This window comes from Anastrepha obliqua, chromosome 3 (genome assembly GCF_027943255.1).
Source record: "Anastrepha obliqua isolate idAnaObli1 chromosome 3, idAnaObli1_1.0, whole genome shotgun sequence".
Taxonomy (NCBI): domain Eukaryota; kingdom Metazoa; phylum Arthropoda; class Insecta; order Diptera; family Tephritidae; genus Anastrepha; species Anastrepha obliqua.
In genome coordinates this window covers 85,540,720-85,561,628 of record NC_072894.1, presented here as the reverse complement: position 1 = coordinate 85,561,628, position 20,909 = coordinate 85,540,720, and the positions used below count along the sequence as shown (strand labels likewise).

At 35.6% G+C, this 20,909-nt stretch overlaps 3 protein-coding genes across 6 annotated transcripts in view; all 3 read right to left on the bottom strand.

The window, feature by feature from the left end:
• Positions 1-6,358, bottom strand: part of LOC129240629 (integral membrane protein GPR155) — a 74,805-nt gene extending 68,447 nt beyond the window's left edge. For both annotated transcript variants that reach the window (XM_054876548.1, XM_054876549.1), the window contains exon 1: positions 6,064-6,358. In XM_054876548.1, coding sequence (XP_054732523.1) covers positions 6,064-6,287 — 224 coding nt within the window. In that variant the 5' untranslated portion in view covers positions 6,288-6,358. The remainder of the gene's footprint in view (positions 1-6,063) is intronic.
• Positions 6,359-10,681: 4,323 nt separating this feature from the next.
• Positions 10,682-13,874, bottom strand: LOC129241664 (ATP-dependent RNA helicase DDX54). The gene is made up of 9 exons (XM_054878120.1): positions 13,745-13,874; positions 13,483-13,683; positions 13,079-13,427; positions 12,815-12,994; positions 12,591-12,754; positions 12,126-12,536; positions 11,777-12,055; positions 11,546-11,707; positions 10,682-11,463 (listed from the first exon to the last, which is right to left on the bottom strand). Exons 1-9 carry the CDS (start codon positions 13,745-13,747, stop codon positions 10,753-10,755), a joined length of 2,460 nt encoding a protein of 819 aa, XP_054734095.1. The 5' UTR covers positions 13,748-13,874; the 3' UTR covers positions 10,682-10,752.
• Positions 13,875-16,025: 2,151 nt separating this feature from the next.
• Positions 16,026-20,453, bottom strand: LOC129242404 (ankyrin repeat domain-containing protein 18A). 3 transcript variants are annotated; one of them, XM_054879028.1, is made up of 11 exons: positions 20,404-20,453; positions 20,118-20,324; positions 19,874-20,032; positions 19,251-19,448; positions 18,966-19,178; positions 18,725-18,745; positions 18,370-18,529; positions 17,930-18,291; positions 17,730-17,821; positions 17,568-17,670; positions 16,026-17,372 (listed from the first exon to the last, which is right to left on the bottom strand). In XM_054879028.1, exons 2-11 carry the CDS (start codon positions 20,238-20,240, stop codon positions 16,845-16,847), a joined length of 1,959 nt encoding a protein of 652 aa, XP_054735003.1. In that variant the 5' UTR covers positions 20,241-20,324; positions 20,404-20,453; the 3' UTR covers positions 16,026-16,844. The 3 variants fall into 3 exon arrangements, with proteins under 3 accessions (XP_054735003.1, XP_054735002.1, XP_054735004.1); XM_054879027.1 differs by lacking the exon at positions 20,404-20,453 and having other exon boundaries at positions 20,118-20,391; XM_054879029.1 differs by lacking the exons at positions 18,725-18,745; positions 20,404-20,453 and having other exon boundaries at positions 20,118-20,391.
• Between the last annotated feature and the right edge of the window lie 456 nt (positions 20,454-20,909).

The following is a 20,909-nucleotide window of genomic DNA, read 5'->3' as shown; positions in this document are numbered from 1 at the left end:
AATTTAATAGTGTACTTACAGTGAGATTCCAGAGTAGAGAGCAGAGGACCACACCTTCGTTGTGTGCCTAGTAATCATCGTCCCCCATCTCTGTGATAATGATTGTTTTTTTCAAGAATTAGCAAAACAAATTTCTTTAGTGAGCGATCCAGACCTGTCTGAAGCAGAGCCCTGACAACAGCAAACGGGTAGAAAGCCCGTTCTATATCGAGAAAGATACCTAGCGTAAATTTTTTAAGTATTGCATTTGTATTTTGTGTAGAGCTGCGTCTATGGACCTGCCTTTAGAGTATGGCAGTGAGTGTGGATTTGTTGTCAAAAACTATACCTGTATAAAAGTCTGTTTTTTTTATAAATTTTCTTAGTTTGCAAATAAGACTGAAATTTTAGTTCGTGCAATGTTTGAACCTTTTGTCATATGGCTTTTGTTGCAGTAAGAAATCTTTTACTAAATAAATTGTTCGTACATTTTGTATAATACATGCAACCATGCCCGTCCAGGTAAAACTGCATTAGTCACTATATCTGCCCAACCTCTGCTTTTTTAATTGTATTTACAATTAATTTACACACTAACAAATATTTGCATTTTACATGAAAGAAAATCAGTGCAATCAATCGAAGTTAGATATGTACATATGTATGTATACACCTGCAGGTTCCACCGGGAGCGGTAGTTTGATAAGTAGGCACTTTTTATAACTACTAACTTATTTAATAGTCTATCGGTAATTAAAAAATGCAATAAGTATGGTTTGAATTTTTATAAACTATAATTTATTAATTTTGATATTGCATATACATATGTTTTTTGCGAATTATTAAAACAAATAAACTAATTAAAATGATTTACAAATCCTGTAACTGAATATCAACATGCAAGCAAAACAGAATTTGCGCTGTTTATTTATATGTGTGTTTGTATGAACGTAAATTAAAAGCCTCTATAATTTGAAATGTTGTACGGCATACCCCAATCTTGTGATAATTGAAGTTATAATTTGTTTTGATTTTAAATCATGATATATAGTAACTCGCAATTACAACAACATAGTTATGAAAGAGAAGCGACAGCAAATCCACCATATTAAGACACATACGCCGTTGGAATGATTTTTGTTAATAAAACAAGGGAAATTTATAAATAGTATATACCGTATATAGGTATGTATAAATCACCAAATGGAAGGTATGCTCCTCGATTAAAACCTTCCGGCTTGTCGCCGTCATATCCACCACAGTCCGTCGTCGGTTTTACATTACCGGAACGACGTAGATTACTGCAAGGACTCTCATTTCAAAAGCATTGTTTGAGACCATGTCTCGGAGTGCGGATCAGTGAACTTTTATTTGACTGATTATAAGCAGATAGTCACTTACTATACATCATAAAACCAAAGCTCTAAGTCTAAAGAACCCAACATGATATGCCGTTCCCCCGCCTTGCCTGGCTTCTACACTTCGAAACTTCTGCAACCAACTCCAAGAGTTCCTCATAGGCTGCTGGCTTTTGAATAAAAACGTTGAGCAAAGGCATTGAAGATTCTTCTTCTTCTTAATTGGCGAGATAACCGCTTACGCGATTTTGGCCGAGTTTAACAAAGCACGCCAGTCGTTTATTTGTGTTAATCGGCGCCAATTGGGCACACCAAGTGAAGCCAAGTTCTTCTCCACCTGATCTTTCCAACGTAGAGGAGGCCTTCCGCTTCCTCTGGTACCACCGGCTGGTACCACATCGAATACTCTCAAAGCCGGAGCGTTTGTATCTATTCGAATGACATGACCCAGCCAACGTAGCCGCTGGATCTTTATTCGCTGGGCTATGTCTATGTCGTCGTAAAGCTCATACAGCTGATCGTTCTATCGCCTGCGATATTCGCCATTTCCAACGTGCAAAGGTAAAAAAATCTTACGCAGAATCTTTCCCTCAACCACTCCAAGCGTCGCTTCATCGGATGTTGCATCGTCCACGCTTCTGCGCCATACGTTAGGACGGGCATAATGAGAGTCTTGTACGAGGGGTGCCTTTTATATTTCGGGATTTGGCAACCCTGGTGTTGCAATCTGGCAACTGACAGCTGTATCGCAAAGTTTGACATTTTTTGGCTTTTACGTACTCAGAACGTTTTGAAATACCAGCGCTATTTGTGTTGTTTACAGTAACTTGAAAGATTCATCTCGGTCCAAAAATGGAATTAAATCGTGAACATTTTCGTGCGATTATTTTTTACAACTTTCGACGTGGATTAACTCAGCAACATTGCATGGATGAACTTAATTCATTTTTTGGCGATGAAGCTCCGTCAAGGACCAGTGTTTATCGATGGTATGGTGAATTCAATCGTGGTCGTAGTTCACCCCCCGACGAATTTCGTAAAGGTCGTCCAAAATCAGTTGTTGTTCCGAAAACCATTGATGCTGTGCGCGAACTGATATTGAGAGATCGTCGTGTGACCTATCGTGAAATTGAGACAATCTTAGGCATTAGTGGGACCAACATACATTCAATATTGCATAAACATTTGACTGTCAAAAAAATTTGTTCGCGTTGGATCCCACACAATTTGTCAATCGCTCAAAAAAAGGCTCGTGTCGATTGGTCGAAGGAAATGCTCAAAAAATACGATCGCGGGGCTTCGAAACACGTTTATGACATCGTGACAGGTGATGAATCATGGATTTACGCGTATGAGCCCGAAAGTAAACAGCAGTCGACTGTATGGGTGTTTCAAGATGAGCCAAATCCAACAAAAGTTGTTCGCGCACGAAGCACTTCCAAGCAAATGGTCGCCTGTTTTTTCGGAAAAACTGGACATATCGCAACCGTACCACTAGAACAACGCAGAACAGTAAATTCTGAGTGGTACACAACCATTTGTTTGCCAGTTGTCTTCCAAGAAATTAGGAAAACCAATCGCCAAAGACGGAACATTCTTCACCCGGACAATGCGAGCTCTCACACATCGGCTCAAACAACTGCATTTTTGAGCACCCAAAACATCGAATTAATGGGTCATCCGCCGTATAGTCCTGACTTGGCACCGAATGACTTCTTATTATTCCCGTACGTAAAAGACAAACTGAGAGGTCAACGTTTTTCGACACCTGAAGAAGCGGTTGCGGCATTCAGAATGCATGTTTTGGAGGTACCTCATTCAGAGTGGCAAAAGTGCTTCGACAATTGGTTCAAACGCATGCAAAAGTGTATAGATCTTCATGGAGAATATTTTGGAAAACAATAAAGTGATTTTCGATGATTAAAATTTGTTTTTGTTCTCTAATCCCGACATATAAAAGGCACCCCTCGTAGAGTGTTAGTTTTCTTCGTCGAGAGAGGACTTAAATGCGAGGCATTGAAGATTGGTGTTTAAAATTAAACAGTTTTTTTTTTAGCATTTTCACTTTTTCACTCATGACTCATAATACAACACAAATATAAGAAATCTACTTCCCTATATATTTTATATATGAACCATGAAAGATTGCCAGATACCTTTTTTTATTGCAAATTATGAATGTACGAGTTAGCTACATATTTTGTGGGATCGACAATGTAAGAAAACAATATACATACGACTTTTTGAAAAATGTATTTAAATTTTAAGTTTACTACAAAGAAATTATGGAAATATCTTGTATTTGTTTATCGCAGTTTGAGAATTGTTTAGCTATTTTATAATAGACCCTACACACATTCGAACTCGAACGTGAGCAACGAGGTATACATATTTATGCAGGATTCTAAACAAAAAGCGAAATAAAAAAAATTGGTTTATATATAATGGGCCTCTCAGGTGCTCAGTTGTTCTCCTCAGTTTTCAGATTTGAATCGCATTATTGAATTCAATTTAGAACTTTTCAAATAAAATATATCGTCTTCCTTGGTTTAACAAGTCATACATATTGGAGCCTTTCCAATGAATTGTATAATATTCAACTTAATAAAATTTATATCACGCGCTAGACTAGTTAGAGTTCGTTCCAGCAAAACATTTGACCGTTTAGTGCGTTCCCACGATCGTCCTTTCTACGCAACTTGAACGGCTCAGAGTTATGTCCGGCCAAGGACTGTCACTTCAGCAGCATTCCCTGTATATACTTTGGGAATGTTTATGCTGCTACAACAACAAAAACCACTTGGCGCGGTGTATTTCACTTTTCATGACGTCACAGTATCATCTCCATGAAGTTAAAACACTTACGAGGAGGGTCAGTATCGAGCTCCATTTTAAAACTTTTTTTAAATGGACTTAAGCACTTTATCATTCTCAGCGCAGGAATGTGTCTTATCTATTATTAAATGTGAAAGTAACATTCACGTAGGACACCATATGCTTATCAGTAGTGTGCATACATACGTACATAAAACCTTCTGTTTTAAAAAAATTAAGTCGACATAAGCGAAGGCCGTTGCCGAATGCGTTTGTGCGTGACTGCCATTTGGTATTACCTGGGTTCGAAACGCTTAATACGCAGGAAACTCGAAAATGATAGAAAAGGTATGTAATAGCGGTCGAAAAACAGTGACAAACTTACGATTCAATTTCTGTTCGGAAGGGACGTAAAACAAAAGGCCACTCTATTTTGAGAAACAACATCAAGTCCAACACCACAAATTAGAGGTGGAAGTTGTGCTTTGACAAACACCCAAAAAAGGATATCCATATATAGGCATACAAATTGTTTCAAGTGAATTTTCGCATGAATAGATGTAAACAAGATTCTAGGGAGTCTATTTGGACAAAATGGGTTATAAATCAATTGATTTATAATGAATAGTTGAAATGCAACTGCGACTAGTGGGCAGGATCAGTCCAATAAATATTAGTATAACGAAAGATCTATGTTCGTAGATGAAAGATTAGATATAAGGTTTTAGTTAGCAATTCTCTGTTCAATTCTGGGTCGAAAAAACTTTGAAAATAAAGAAAATCTCTTCTTTTTGAAAGTATCTGGTAATTAAAGTAAACAAAGGAAATTAAGGTTACGTGCACGATTAATTAGAACTCATAACAGCTTAGCGTATTAGCGCATTTGTTTAATATGGAGCCAAATCTTTACATACGTATCGATTGGAAATGCCACTTTTGCACTGCGGTACTCGATAACAAGTTTCTTTAAATTATGCAAAATGAGTTACGAGAATAAACAGCCGGTATTTTATTTTATATTTTTATTGTGCCGTAATTCGGTCCCAGGTTTTTATATGAATGCGCATATGAGATGTAGGAATACATTTAAACATATAGTATATTTAACGCATCTAAATAAATTTGTATTGATCAATATAACGATTTTTGGGGCTAAAATTTCAAATATGTCTATGTAGTATTTGGATGGAGCACGGAGAGGATAGGGTGTGTTACCGCCTATTACCACTTTCGGAATGAGCATGAACCCAATATTCTAATTAGGGAAGTCTTAAACTTCTAAGGTCCTGTTGGAGACTTTTAGATATGCAAATTCAACCTTTCTAACTCTCTAACGCCCCTGTAAAGGGCGAGTTCAAAATAGTATAACTTTTTTTATATAATATTAATCGTAAAAATATTTTTAAAAATGGATTTTAAAGCTGAAGACTAGTACTTTGCGATGCCGTTGTGGAAAATTAAAAAAAAAACTTTAACTTGCTCAAAAAAAAATTTAAAAAATGGCCAAAATCTGCATTTTTGGACTATTTAACCTCAAATTGCCAAAATTCCTGACGTGCTGGAGCATTTTCAAGGTCATATTCGTTTTCAGCATAAAAAAATCTTCAAGAAACACCTATAGCGGTTTTAAAAGCTGTAAAAAAGCGAGATTTTGTAGGCCGGTGTAACTTTTGAACGAAGACAAAAAATCATTTCGGTCTCTTCAGGTTTTCAATTCTGGGGCCAATACGCATCTATTGGTGCACCCCTTCACTTCTCTTAATCAATTCGCCATAAGCTGAATAACTCTCTAATTTTTAAATTAGGTCCAACCACTTCGACAATAGAGGCAAAACTTCCGCGGCCATAATGGTTGGCCAATTAATTTTTAACATTTATTCATTTTGACAATTACCACTAAGTACCTACTTACCCACAAATGATTATGCCGAAACATTGTACTAAAGCAGGATAAAAATTATTCATCGACACTGACTGTCCGCTGTCCGGTGCAGATGTCGTTGTGGTGGTCAAAACTGTGGACAGTGTAGAAGCTCGAAACATCGAGTCAATATCATCCATATCCATGTCGTTATCTGAATCGACACTTTCAATGTTGGCGTTGCGAAATACGCCCAACGCCATTGAACTATCCATTATTGTTGATTTTGAATAACACGGCACCAATTGCGTTTATATATTCTTTTCATAAAAAAATTTTGCAAAATTTTGCAAAATTTTTCCGGTATATTTCCCACTTTAATTTGTAAATATATTGAAATATAGGCACACAAAATTAATATTATCAGCAGCATTCATGTTATGGGTTATTTAGTCACATATCGCGTTGTAAATCAAACAATTTATTGTTTTTTCGAAGCTTTGTGTCTGGGTTTTTCAGTTGCCCTTGGCTCTGAGCGCAGCGACTATGCTTGCAAATTGGGGTTGTTCTCGCCCATCCGCTTTATTACTTGTAAGCAGATTTCAGTGAAATCACCGAACGGCATACAGTTGAGAATATTTCGCTTTACGTAGACATGGTGTATTTTATTTTCGGTTGCAAAAAATCGAAAGTAGCGTAGCTTATATATTATATTTACGTCGCGGTGTATTTGTTTGACCTCGTAACAATGTTTTGTTTTTCTCCTATATGCAATTTTTTACACTACCAGAAACTTCACAATTTTAATGGATCTGTTTTACTAAGAACAGCACCCGCGCGTTAATAATATTGTACGGAGCGTTACGTTATCACTGCGGAGAGTTACAGCGTGCTTTGGACATATTTTTACCGAATTTGATTAATTTATGCACATACTAAGCCAGTAAAACTTAGGAACAAATAACAAAAGAATACACCATCATACAGCCATATAATGTCAAAATTATTTTCTTTTAAGAAATTAGTACTTGCGACATCTAGGGGTAGTTTTATCAACAGCTGGTTGTTCAGAGCTGCCAGAAGCACGACAATTTTAACGATTAAAAACAAGATTAAACATAATAGGGCCCCCACACAGCGATACAAAGAAAACAACCATCAAATTTGACGGATCTTTGGTATATTATCAAGGCGCTAACAAATTCATAGATGGGACATTTCACAAACACAGTTTTGTGTTTTGTTCAAATAATTTGCTAGCGAGAACTGTATACAAAAATTTATGCTTTCATAGTCACTAGTTAACTACTACTGTGAATGATATCCAAACACTTTCATTTCACGGTGCCAATATGCATGCAATACAAGAATGATAGAGAAACATATACGCCTTCCGAATTCGCTGTGTCGTAAGAGTGTATAAATAAACCAAGGCGAATCGAGTACCATAGGCTGCGCCATTAAAAAACAGTTACTTTATTTTCGTGATTTTAACAAGTCTGACGTCAGCTAAGTTCGCAATACGAAACAAACGAACAAAATAAACAAAAGTAATGAAACTTACATATTTGTGAAAATATTTGGTTAGAAAGTATGTGTGTGGGTATATATATTTTTTTGTGTTTGGTTGTTTCAATTGCTTTCGCCTACTCTTCTTTCAGAGAACGTTAATGTATACATTATACACGTATACATTATACATTAACGTTCTCTGCAAAATAGACGAACAAAAGTAGGAGACATTACATGTTAATGAAAATTCATTCACAATAATGATAGAGAAACGATTGTGTCTTTCGAATTCGTCGTGTCGTAAGAGTCCATGTATAAACAAACAAAAGGGAGAAGAATTACTAGGCGAAAGGTTGGTGCGTGACTAACATTCGGAATTCACAGGGAGAATGTAGGTTCGAATTTCGGTGAAACACCAAAATTAAGAAAAACATTTTTCTAATAGCAGGCGCCCCTCGACAAGCAATGGCAAACCTCCGAATGTATGCCATGAAAAAGCTCCTCATAAAAATATCTTCCGTTGGGCTTGAAACTGTAGATCTCTCCATTTGTGGAACAACATCAAGACACACGCCACATTAACGTTCTCTGTATTTTGTATCATACATGACTTTTGTATTGCGAAGGGAATTGAGGTCACGACTTGTCAAAATCGTGAAAAAAGTATCTTTTAGTATTTTTTAAATAAGGTATTCAATTCGCCTTACATCCAATAGCTGTTTTTGCTGATTTATTTGAAAAGAGGGAAAACGAGTTTCACAAGAGTTATTTTAACGAGAAAGAAGTATTGAAGTTTTTTTCGTGAATTAAAATGAGCGGGGAAAATATTAACAGTGACGAAGATTATTAAAAAGATTTTCGAAAACATTTTAGTTTTCCAACTTATGAAACTCAATATAAAACGTGCGACAACCATCTACTTTGATAAAAAATTTTGATTTGCAGATCTTTGGTTCCATGGAATTGCACGATTTCGTAAACAGTTTATTCTGTTCCCAGAAACTAAGTAGCAAAACTCAAAGTTCAGTGATGTTTCTAGCATCGTGGAATACACCAGCTCCCTCAACTCGTCTGATGTAATGGAGTTCCCATTTGTTTCCCGATCCTATTAGACTATAGTGCTGATACATTTCTGAGAAAAGACAAAATGCGCAAATCGCAAAGGGTAATTACGCTTTTTTGTCTCAGTGACACCATATTTTTTGAAACTTCTAATACATAACATATTTCCGAATCAAATTCTGAATATATTATATTTTATCGGAGTTATATTTTTTAACTATCAAATTGTGAATACCTGTGCGTCTTGGTGTTGTTCCAAAAATAGAGTTTTTTGTCTCCGGAGGAGGAGCTTTTTTCGTTTTTTTCAATCGGAGATCTGCCATTGCCTGCCTAGGGGCGACCGTTATTAGAAGACACGTTTGCTATCATTTGGTGTTTCACGCCTGGAGATTTGAACCCGTCCGCTGCCGAATGGTTGTCATGCGTCAATCCTTAAATAAAAATAAATTTTTCGCAAAATTGAAATCTTTAATTATCTGTTGTGTATTTTTTTCTTCGGCGGCGTTGCTCATATCCTCCATTTTTTTACTTTAAACTTGCACTTTATCTTACCTTATTATTTATTATATGCTCGTTTCTTTCGAACTAAAAATTTTAAACTAATGAAAATTTGTCGGATTTTTTTATAATTTTGTGTTTTTGGTTTCGTTAAAGCCCCTCAATATGTTTTAGGCTTTATGTGGAGGGGGTTTCTCTGCCTTCCACGGGTAGTTTATAATATACATATGTATATGTTACAGATGGAAGGAAGTGTTAAACTCTTAATTTGATTTTATAAATGTATATAATAAAGTCTCGGCAGGGAAAGGGATAGATATTTTTATGAAGAGGTTTTTCATGGCAAAAATACATTCGGAGGTTTGCCATTGCCTGCCGAGGGGCGACCGCTATTAGAAAAATGTTTTTCTTAATGTTGGTGTTTCACCGAGATTCTCTATGAATTCCGAATGGTCACGTAGTCACGTACCAACCCATTTGGCTACGGCGGCCGAATATACGTATTGGGTCCTACGCTTGACTTAAACTTTGGTATACCACCTTGACGAAGCCGAATTAGCTTCACCAACACCAGAACCTATGTCAATTATAACGCAGTATACAAGTTTCGACAGCGTTAATGGCTAAGGTTCCCTTATAATGGATAAATATTATAAAAAAATTCAAAGAAAGCAATCACCATTCACTAGTCAAAATTGACATTTATTTTGCAAGCCTATTTTTCCATGCTGTATTAATTCAAAGTGTACGAACCATTTTGGAGTGCCCACATTTGAAGCTTCCTTATTGTGATTTTTGATTATGTGAGGCGAGTTCCAAACAGAATGCTTAATTGCCAAGTCTGTGTACTGATAAGATCTCTAAAAGTTCAAATTTTTTAACAGACTTTGTTCTGGAAGTGAAAAAAATAACTGAAGAATTTACCACGTACAACGTGTGGCAAAATTATTTATCCAATTTTTTTTTTTTAATTACTTTTTTACTTAATACAAAAAAGAAAAAAATCGGTTTGAGTAATGGAAATCTTCGTTTTGATCTTTAGGCGCCTCATTGCTTCTCTGTTGGTACGTGCACAGCAGCCTAGTTCACAAGTGGTAAATTATAAATTTTCGCATTTTTTTATACCTTTCGAAACTGTTGCGTCGCGGTAACTTCAACTTGGGAAACAAAAAGAAGTCGCACGGGGTCATATCAGGTGAATACGGTGCTTGCACGAGGGTATTTACATGGTGGTTGGGGCAAATAATCCAGCACAATTTCTGCTCGGTGGAATGACGCGTTATCATCATGCAAAATCTAAGAATTGTTTGCCCACATTTCCGGCCAGCCAGGCAGACATTAATGATCCGATGGCGCTACAAAGTGACAGATGTTGATGTCTTACAGTCCTACCAACATAAGAAAACAATTTGGGCTCCCACGTCCGCGATTCGTTTAAATTAAACATTCCCGGTACTTTTTGATCATAGGGTAATGACGTAGTGAGTGGTTGCAGCCTATTTGCACATATTGAAAGATCTTAGGCTTCGTATTTACTTAAATTTAACAAAAACAGAAAAAAACACAGTTTGATCATTTTTGTAAGTAAATGGAGAATATATTATATACAGATATATGTAATAAAAAAAAAAACGAAAATACCGCACTGAACCTTTATCTGTTATGTCCCTATTTTTTACCACCCTTTTTCAACTTAGTACGCTGATTCTTCCGCATGCTGCGCTTCCTATTCTCTGCTTTACGCAACGCATTTTCAGTATTACGCTTCTTAATCAACTCCAAGCGCATACGTGCTTTAACGATTTGCTCTGGATGTCGCAATTCTTTATCACCACCACCTTCGCGCTTCTTAGCCGCTACCTTCGCATTGTGACGCGCATGTCGGCCCACAGGGTAACGCTGCGAATGAGAAAGTGGCTTAAAGCCATCATCGTCACTGCCGGCTTCACGCTGCAGTTGTTCTTCGATTTTAGACTTTTCTTTCCAGTCATTGTAACGACCGGTCTTAAACGAAGCCGGAATCCAGGCTCCAGATTCGGTACGTATTTTGCCAGCGCGCGGATCCTGCACTGATACCATTTTCTTTTTGATGCGATCCCATTTCTTCATACCCGGCTTATGGCGCATATCTGCAGAGTTATCACGATCGACCACTGAGAATTCAGCATTCATGGCTTGACGGTCGAAAGAGTTAATCGCAAGGCCATCTTCGGTGTGTTTATCCGCCGACTGGTAAGGGATATAGTTCTCAGTGTCTTTAGTATTTGTCTTCTTCTTTTTCTTCTTGTTCTTGTATAAATCTTCTAGATTTTTGCGCTTCTTTGGAGCGACGATTGTATCAAAAGCTGAATTAATATCATCTGCATCCGCTTCATCCATCTAAAATAACGGTATCGGAAAAGGGAACGTGTGTTAGAATGTACATATAAGAGCACAATCATATATTGTGTTTTAAACACACCTCTTCTTTTTCGGTGGCTGCGAATTGTTTATTAGCCTCCTCCTTATCAATTTCATCCATTTTATTCCTATATTTCTCAATAACATCGGTGTGTTTTGTGCGTTTTTCTTTCATTATAGTAAACGGTAGAGATCTTTGGCTACGGTTCAGTTCGAAAATCGTCTAAAGTGCAATAAATAAAATGTTTCAAAAGATTTTAGACATTCCTTTTTTTTTGTTATTCCTACTTACTGTAGATGGCTTAAAGTTGCGCATTTTTATCATTAAATCATGTTTATCTTCCTGTTGTTTGCGTACTTCTGACGCCTGAACTTCTGCCGATTTCTTATTGTTTTCGCCATTCAAATCTTCTGATTTTTCGAGTGTTAGCGCTGCTGATAGAAAATCGTCTAAGGGTTTGCAACTGTAAAACTTAATATTTTTTATGCGCGCATTTGACTCCGTCGAGGCTACAGGACGTGATGACAAATATTTTTTGTACGCATTTTCACTTGTTCTTAGTACTCCAGCCTTATGCAAAATTGTAAGAATTTGTATTTAGTATAAATATAGAAAGTTGTGGCATAAGTGAATTACTTACAATATCATGACTTTTCTTAATTTCTGTCACAGACAGATGATCTTCTTCCAACAAATCCTGGGGCGTAACACCAACCACTTTGTTGTCATTTATATTGAATGAACGATTAAGAAACAAATGTAAATCAAGAACATGAGCAGCATCATCAGTAGAGAATATCGAATAGGCGGTGCCGGTTCGTCCAGCACGTGCACAGCGACCTACACGATGTACGAACAGTTTTGGCTTTCCAGGAAAATGTAAATTTACCACATAGTCTAAACTTGGTATGTCAATACCGCGTGCTGCTACGTCGGTTACGGTTAGCACAGATACCTTCTTATTGACAAATTTTGCAGTATTAATTTTCCGTGCCGTAGGATCTAAACTAGAATACACTGCCGTGTTGGATATTCCGCACTTTGATAGAATCTATGCGCAGAAAAGTTGATTTAGTTATAGTTTCAATTTAATATATTTACTTACAAAGCATATTAATTCAACATGATGCTGTGTACCAGCAAATACTACAGTTTGAGCATTTGGTGGTATTACGTATTTGAGCAGCACTACTAAAGCCGTATATCGCTCGTCCGGGCGGCAGTATAAGAATTTAAGCATTAACCCCTCTGGTAACTTCGAATCAACATCTGTAAGCAAAGTTCGTAAAATTAAGACAATTCTTAACCAAAATAAGCCTAATCATGTACCTAAACGCAACAAAATGGGGTCATTCAAACCAGCTCGAGCAAAATTTACCAACAGCTTAGGTAGCGTCGCCGAAAATAGAACTGTTTGCCTCGTTGTAGGCAGACGATGCAATGTTTCATTCAGTTGTTCACCGAAACCCATTTCAAATAACCGATCTGCTTCATCGAACACCACATATTCTATGCAACATAAATATGTAAATAAAAAAATAAAATAAAAATCATTGAAAAATTTGTACAAATACATTCAAACATTTATCTTACCTACTGAATTCAGCTTAAGGTCCATTTCGACACATAAATGCAGAAAACGACCAGGTGTGGCTACAATTATGTCCGGGCAAGTGTGTATGGCAGAAAACTGAGAGTCCATTGAATCGCCACCAAGTACTAAAATAGTTTTAAGGTCCATAAAACGACCCAAATCTTTGATAAATTTGTAAGTTTGTACAGCCAACTCTCTTGTGGGAGAGAGAATCAATGCACGCGCTCCTTTTGTGGGTTCGCGGTTCTTCAATTTCTCAAACATGGGTATGAGAAAACATGCTGTTTTGCCGGAGCCAGTTTTAGCCATAGCCACTACATCACGTCCTTCCAATATCAAAGGTATAGTCTAAACGAAAAATTATAAAGCTTAGCAATTTGCTGCGCAGCTGTTTTCCAGTTACCTTTCGTTGAATGGGTGTAGGTATTTTGTATCCTCTTTTCGTTATACCCTTAAGAACTTCGTAAGATATACCCATTGATTGAAATCCGCCGCTTTTCTTAGCTTTGCCTGAACTTTTATTCTTTGTGTTCTCACCATCACCGCCATCGACGTTTTCAAGCGAAGGGAAACCTGGCAAATCAACATCCGTTTTTCTTTTAGCCTATAAATTGAAGACGATTTCTATTGTTAATGAAAGAATTGCAGTGGATATCACAACTAACCATTTTCACACTTAGAGATAAATAAATTTATGATTTTACTAGAATTATGTTATAAAGCAAGCGCAAGTTTTGAGAACACGTGTGACTTGGTTTGTTTTGGCAGCGGTGAAGGAATGAAAAAACAGCAAAGAGGTTTAACAACACACAGCTGATTGATTTGGTCGATAAGGCAGTTTACGGCTAACCCATTTTAAGCCACTGTACACAGAATACATTTTATCTTCCTCGATTTTGACCTACATTTTATTATGGAAATAAAGAACAATTTTATTATAACGTAACGTTGATAATTAAGGCTCGAATGTCCCTGCACGAAACATCACTTGATAGAAAGTTCTTCTAAAATTTGATTTTAGGATATTACAACAACAAAATGATAAAGTAAAGTACGTTCACATATACATTAATTACCATTACAATAATTACCATTAATTACTATCCGTTCACATCTGGCAGATTATCTGTAAAATTGACAATCAGCTGTGAAGACTGCTGTGAAAGGGTTTTCTTCATAGAAATTATTTTGGTGAAATATTTCGGTGTTTTTGGTTTGTTTAATTATTATTAAAGATATGAAGAAAATACAAGGAAAATGATTAGCTAATTTAATTGCGCAATTGGCTGCTAATAATAAAAAGTTCGAGGAAATCCGTAAACAACGTTTACTGAGGTTTCAAAAGTTATGGCAGCAATAGGCATTCGAAATTCTATATTACATTTTTTAATAAGCAATAACAGGCCAAAGCGACTATGGGCACACGCTTCTTTTGTTATATGAATGCATTTTTGTTATATGAATGCATAATTAGTAATACCTAACAAAAATTTTATTAGAATTATATCCACAGACCTGTTTTCTTTGCCGGCATCCATTTCATATAGTTTTTATTTTCATGTGTCTCGTTACATTCGTAATAACAATTATCGATAACACAGAAAACACTGGTTTGTATGTCAAAACGTATCGTTATTATCTTAGATTATTTTATAATCTCAGATTTTGGAAGAGAAATTTTGTATGGGAAATCGCGCTTTTTAATTACGGATTTTGAGTTAAGCGCGAAAAAGTGGAAAATCTACTTATATGTGAAAGTATTATAAGATGCATTTTGTTTTGCAATATAAAACGTACACATTCCGATAGAGTGCAAATAAAACCTATAGAACAACAAAATAAATTTAATTTTGTTTACTGACTATTTCGAGAGTTTAACCTAGAAGCAATTTTAACAACTTAATGTATACCTATATAGTATATTGGGGATGGGAGTTGTCGTGCATGAAAGCCATTATCTATAATAATCATCTTTATAAATTTTTTTAAATTTTTAAATTTTTTTTTTTTTGCATTTTTTTTATTTGATTTTTTAAATGAAGAACCTTTCAAGAATATTCTGTGAAAATTTTAGATGAATCGGAGCAAAACTTACAAAGATACAGCCATGTAAGTGTTGCTACCTACCTGGCTCAACCGCGTTTAGCGTTAGCGTTAAAGCGTTTTTCCCACAACTTACATACGTTTTCAAAGTCGGTGCCCCTCATAACTTTGAAACTACTGCACCGATCCTTTTGAAATTTTGAACACTTTTTCTGTAGATGTTTTACAAGGTAACGCCGAAGAGTTTTTTTCGAATTTGTTGATACTTTTGTTTTTACGGTAACTAATTCACCGATTTTTTACGCGAAAATCGTGTTTTTGACTTTAACGTGTTCCCAAAAATCGAAAAATTTTTAATTTCAAAAAACCATCTCGGCGTTACCCGGAGAATACGATTATCTAACGAAATAACTTTGGTTTTTTGATTTCAGATGATTTAACACCGAGTTATGAGGGGCACCGCAAAACTACTTTTTTTGAGATGCGTCCGAATAATTTCTGCCATTGCCGTATTTTTAAATATTTTTGGATGAAAATTTCACAAAATATACTTCAAATGCTATAGTTTTATGTAGTAAAAGATTTGACGAATAAATTTTAACTGTGTCATCAAAAAACAATCATAAAAATGTGCCTTTTTTTCCATGAATAAACGTTACCCCCCCTTTAATCCATAAACCTGCGTCAAGCGGACATTGCTAATTGAGTACTCCAAGTCTGCCGCAAAAATCCACAAAATTTATTGGGGAGTAATTTATACTCTTACAACAAAGAACTATATGAAATTAATATCTGGCTTACTCTTTCGATTGTGTAAGCAGATATGTGTATCATTATTTCCATAAAAATTTGAGTAACTTATTTTACTTTTTAGAAACTTCTTTTATTCATTAAACCTTACGAGATAACATTAACTTTCGTATTATTTAAAACAATTTATTTTGTTACTTTTTTTTAATAGTTTTCTTATAGGAATAATAGAAACAAAAGTTAATTTTCCGCTTTTTGACTTCAAATTATGCTTACTCCATAGTCTGTACAATATTATTGCATTAGTTACATCATTTTTTAAACATATTATAAATCTTTTTATGTACATATGTAATATATATTATATAAGTAGCATATAATTTCTGAAGTTGTTCATTTGCGTCTATGCGTTTGGTATTCATTTGTGTTCCACATTGGCATTAGAAAAATACAAAAATCCTAAAGAATTAACAATTTTTTTTTGTGAGCTAATAAATACATTTTTTGCTTTACTTTGAATGTAAAAAAAAATCCGAAAGGATATGTACGCTCTATGTTGATTAAATTTATTATCCTGATGTTAGTATGGTGAGTGTAAGCCACAAACGCTAAAATGTAAGACACTGAAAAATATTGAAAGTAAATGTAGTTTATATTTGTAGAATGAAACTTTTAAACCTGCCTAATTCAGTGCCACAGGACATTCAAATGCCTCATGTAATGAAATGTTTAAAAATTAATTATTTACAGTTTAAAATAAAAATAATTTATATTTCAACTTATTCAAGAACGATTGCAATGCACATTACTCAACTACATACGACTATAAATTACTAATTAACTAAATATGTTAGATATCGGGTTTTAATTATTGTTTCGATACCAACCAAAGGCGTTAATTCACATTTTTCACGTGATTTGCAACAAATATGAAAAGAAAATTAGAATGCATTGTGTTTTCAACGGCTGTAACTAGGTATCAATGTAGCCATCATCCGTCTTCTCCACCAACAATAACTCTTCCAGCCTATCCAAACGCTGACGCATTTCTTCCTTCTCTTTCTGTGCTGTCTCAAATTTACGTCGTAATTCATCATTGTGACGACGTAACTCATATAGTTGACGGCATATTTCCGGCACAGATAATAGAGAAATTACATTCGATTGGTGAGCAGGTTGTTGCTTTGCAGTCTCACTCCCAGTCGTGTTATTTTTACTAGTATTGATAGTGCCTGGTTTCATCACATTTGTAGAAGGTTGACGCACTAGCGGAGGAGCAGCAATGTTGAGCAATTGTTTTGTCCCTTGAACACTAACTGTACTCGTTTTATGTGGCTGCTGATTTTGCTTTTGCACTTGTAGCTGTTGTAATTGATCAGTGTCCGACATCTCGTTGTCACTATCAGTTGGAGCCAATTGTATGATCGAGTCAATATCATCCTCCTCCGCAATGATAGGTGTTGTTTGCTCGGCTTTCGCAACAGTTTGGTCAGATTTTAACTGCACAAGTGAGAAAATAAAGTTTTTGTTATAATTTCAATTAATTAGATAGATATTATTATTTATAAATAAACTTAGATACTTAATAATTAGACCTCAGTTAGTAAACTAAATAAACAAAAAACGTTGACAGACGTAAAAGGGATATTTATTAAGTCATCACTTGACAATTTTTAACATTGTATCTAAAAATACCTGTCGCTGGGGTAGAAGACGTGGATTCATGTAAACTTGCCGGTTACCAGGATTAAGTATTCGTTGTTCATCACTAATTTGCCTCATACGCGCCATTCGTTCGCTAAAGAAATTAGAAGGTTCAACTAATAGCAAAGATTTTGTGTTTGGAATTTAACTCACCTCGCAATTGAAGCAGGAATCTTCTGCACTCCCTTTATATTTGTATTGCCATAAAATTTTTTAAAGTCATTCAGCGAAATAATGCGTACGTTCTATAACAAAATATTATACACATTATTAATAGATTATAAAATTTTGCTCTTAAATTATTTTCTTGTTCATCGAACACACATATATGCATATAGGTATGCTTTACAAACCTTGTACATATTGAGATTATCTTTCGCTTTTGAAATGATACTGGCTCGCGCTTTATAGTTTTGTGTTCTCGATGCCAATGTTCCACGTACGGGTAGGACAGTATAATTCATATTACTGGTATTTGAATTAGGTTTTCCACTGCTAATGGAGTTAGTTTTGCTCGTATTATTGTTATTGTTATTATTATGTAGGTTTTTTGTTTCATTAAGTAGCAATTTTCCACCTTCCGACAGCACCAGCTGACGACCGTTTTGCAAGGCAGTTGCGAGTAACTCTTTAGACGTGTCTTCGTCCTCTGGCATCATAGAAATGCCATGATCCTTAAGCATATTTATTGTTGTTTTATCTAAAACACCCGTTTCTATTTAAAACAAGAAGCGGCAAAATGTGGTAATTGTTTAAAAAAAAATTACTCCCACTTTTACTGAACAAAACTTACCTTTGATATTTGCCAAATCTGAAAATTTAGCTTCTGTAAAATCGCTATTATTTGTAAGATCATCATCCGCGTCCAATGTAATTTTTGTTGAACTCCCAACGTCCTCGGTGATGAAGTTTGTCAGACCCATGATAGAGTTCACCGCATCCGATGTTTCCTTCTGTAATGTTGAATTACATTATAATTCGGTAATATTTTTAATTAAATAAAATCAGATAACTTTGGGAAAGCAGACTACTAAGAAATATTAGAATATAATTTGGAATACTCGTTTCGCCAAATTATTAATAATATGTACAGAAAGAAATTTAAAGCGAAATGGATTATATCAATGCAAGCTAACTTGGGTACCTACTTTGAATCGCTTGGACCGCACCTGCGCGCATTTTTACGATTTTTTGTACATAAGTTTGTTTGAATGCACGCATATTTATTATAGAAACACAAATAGAAAAGCACAAATAAAATTAAAACTTTAAGCATGTAATTATGAAGATTATTTGTTAACTGCATATAACACTACCAGATGTTGCAGCAAAAACTCTAACCATGCATGTACCCGCCTTAGTCGAAATTTAAAAAGACGTTATTCTCACCTCATGTTCTTCATTATATTTGCGGTTTATTTGCGATTGTCGTGCCGACTCCAATTCCTCTAGCAAATCTGCTTGTTCTGTCATTACCGCAAGGGCGATGGGGGTTTTTCCGAACTTGGATGTTATGGTCACATCGGCATTGTGTTTAAGCAGCAAACGAGCAATGGATTTGTGACCTTTCTCTACTGCCCAGTGCAATGGTGTCATTCGTAGCTGAAACACAGAAATTGTTTCGCATGTGAACATAAGCACATATACATATCTGGAGCTTTATGTTCAACATACCATATCTCGAGGATTCACTAAGCATTTTTTAGATAATAAAAGCTCCACTATGCGATCATTGCCGTAGAAACAAGCCATATGCAGAGGCGTACGATCTACTTTTGTTTTGGAATCCCTATTAATGCCGCCTTTCAATAGTGCATCGCAAATTTCGTACTGGTTGTTCATAGCTGCGAAATGTAGCGCTGACATACCCAACTAAAATTTAAGAATGAAAAGTATTAATAATCGAAAAAATGGTGGAGTTTCTGCTGGAGTGTTTGTGCGCAGAACCCATAATTACAATGCTACTGCCTCAGTCACAGTAATACGACAATCCAGTTAAGATATCATAGCCTCTGGCTAATTTGTATTTTTTTTATTCGCACAACAGTAACGATAGCCGATAGTCGCATTTGCGGTACTGAATTGACATGCTTTTATATCCGGCCAAAGACTGGCAATATAGCAGTTTTTCAACATTTTTGGGCAGTTATATGCTGTTGAAACAACAAATAACAACCCAGTCCGACTCATATTTATGTCTGGTCAAGGCCTTTCACTCCGGCAGTACGCTCAATATATTTCTCCTGGTTGTATGTATGCTGAAAAGATTGACAGATGAACAGGTGCAATACACTCACCCAGTCCGAAGTGAATGGAGCACCTCGCGACAACATATTTTTTACTCCTTTCAAATCGCCGTCACGCGCGTACTGTAATAATTGCTTTCCCAAATCTACAACAGTTGTGGGAACGTTAAATGTGTTCAGCGCCTTGTTGCTGACATCCACTTCCGTGCGCTGATCAGCCCGTGCAAATTAAAAACGAGACAAATAGAAAGAAATTGAGTACACATTTTTAAGGAGTACCACTAGAGAAACTCACAATCTTATAATTCATTAAATTCACTAATTGTCCAATTGAAGTTCCGCTTGCAGGATAAACACTTCCATCCGCTCGCAAAGTAGCCACCACTTTATTGTCAACACCGCCGCCGCCGCCTACCATTTTCTACCTTTGCTTCACTATATGGTTGCCTCTATTGTTTTAACTTTGTGTAATTTGTGAAAGGTAGCACTGCAGTAATGAAATCTGGAAATGCATTTGGAAATTGTTTAGTTTCTCAAAAACGAAATTAAAATTAGAGGAAAAGGAAACAAGACGCACGTACAAAATAGCAAGCTTTTTCTTTTCCGTCACTTCAGTCGCGTCAATCTGTTTTGTGGTGCTGTTTCGTTGACCAAATGTAGATAAAAACAAAAAAAAAAGCAGAAATAAAAGGAGAAATGGTAGGGTTGCATGCGAAAGTTTGAACGCGCAGTTACCTTTTAGAACGGAATGTGAAGAAAATTTCAATTATATAACATTTCAGTTAGTTTAAACTTTTGATTAATGACATTAGCTTACTTTAATGATGTCAAAATATAAAGTTTTCCATTTTTCCTTTGTGCGCTCAAAACCAGCTTAACAAAATTAAAACACCAAAAAAAAAAAAAAAAAAATTTAAATAAAAATACCTATTCGCGTATTTATTATTGTTGAATATTATATGTAATACTTTTTATTAAATATGTATGTGTGTGGTAGGGAATGTTTCTGCACACCAGATTGATACACACTTTTTATATAAAAACGTGTATCTTTCGTACTTTTAATTATATGAGCTCAAGGCCAGAT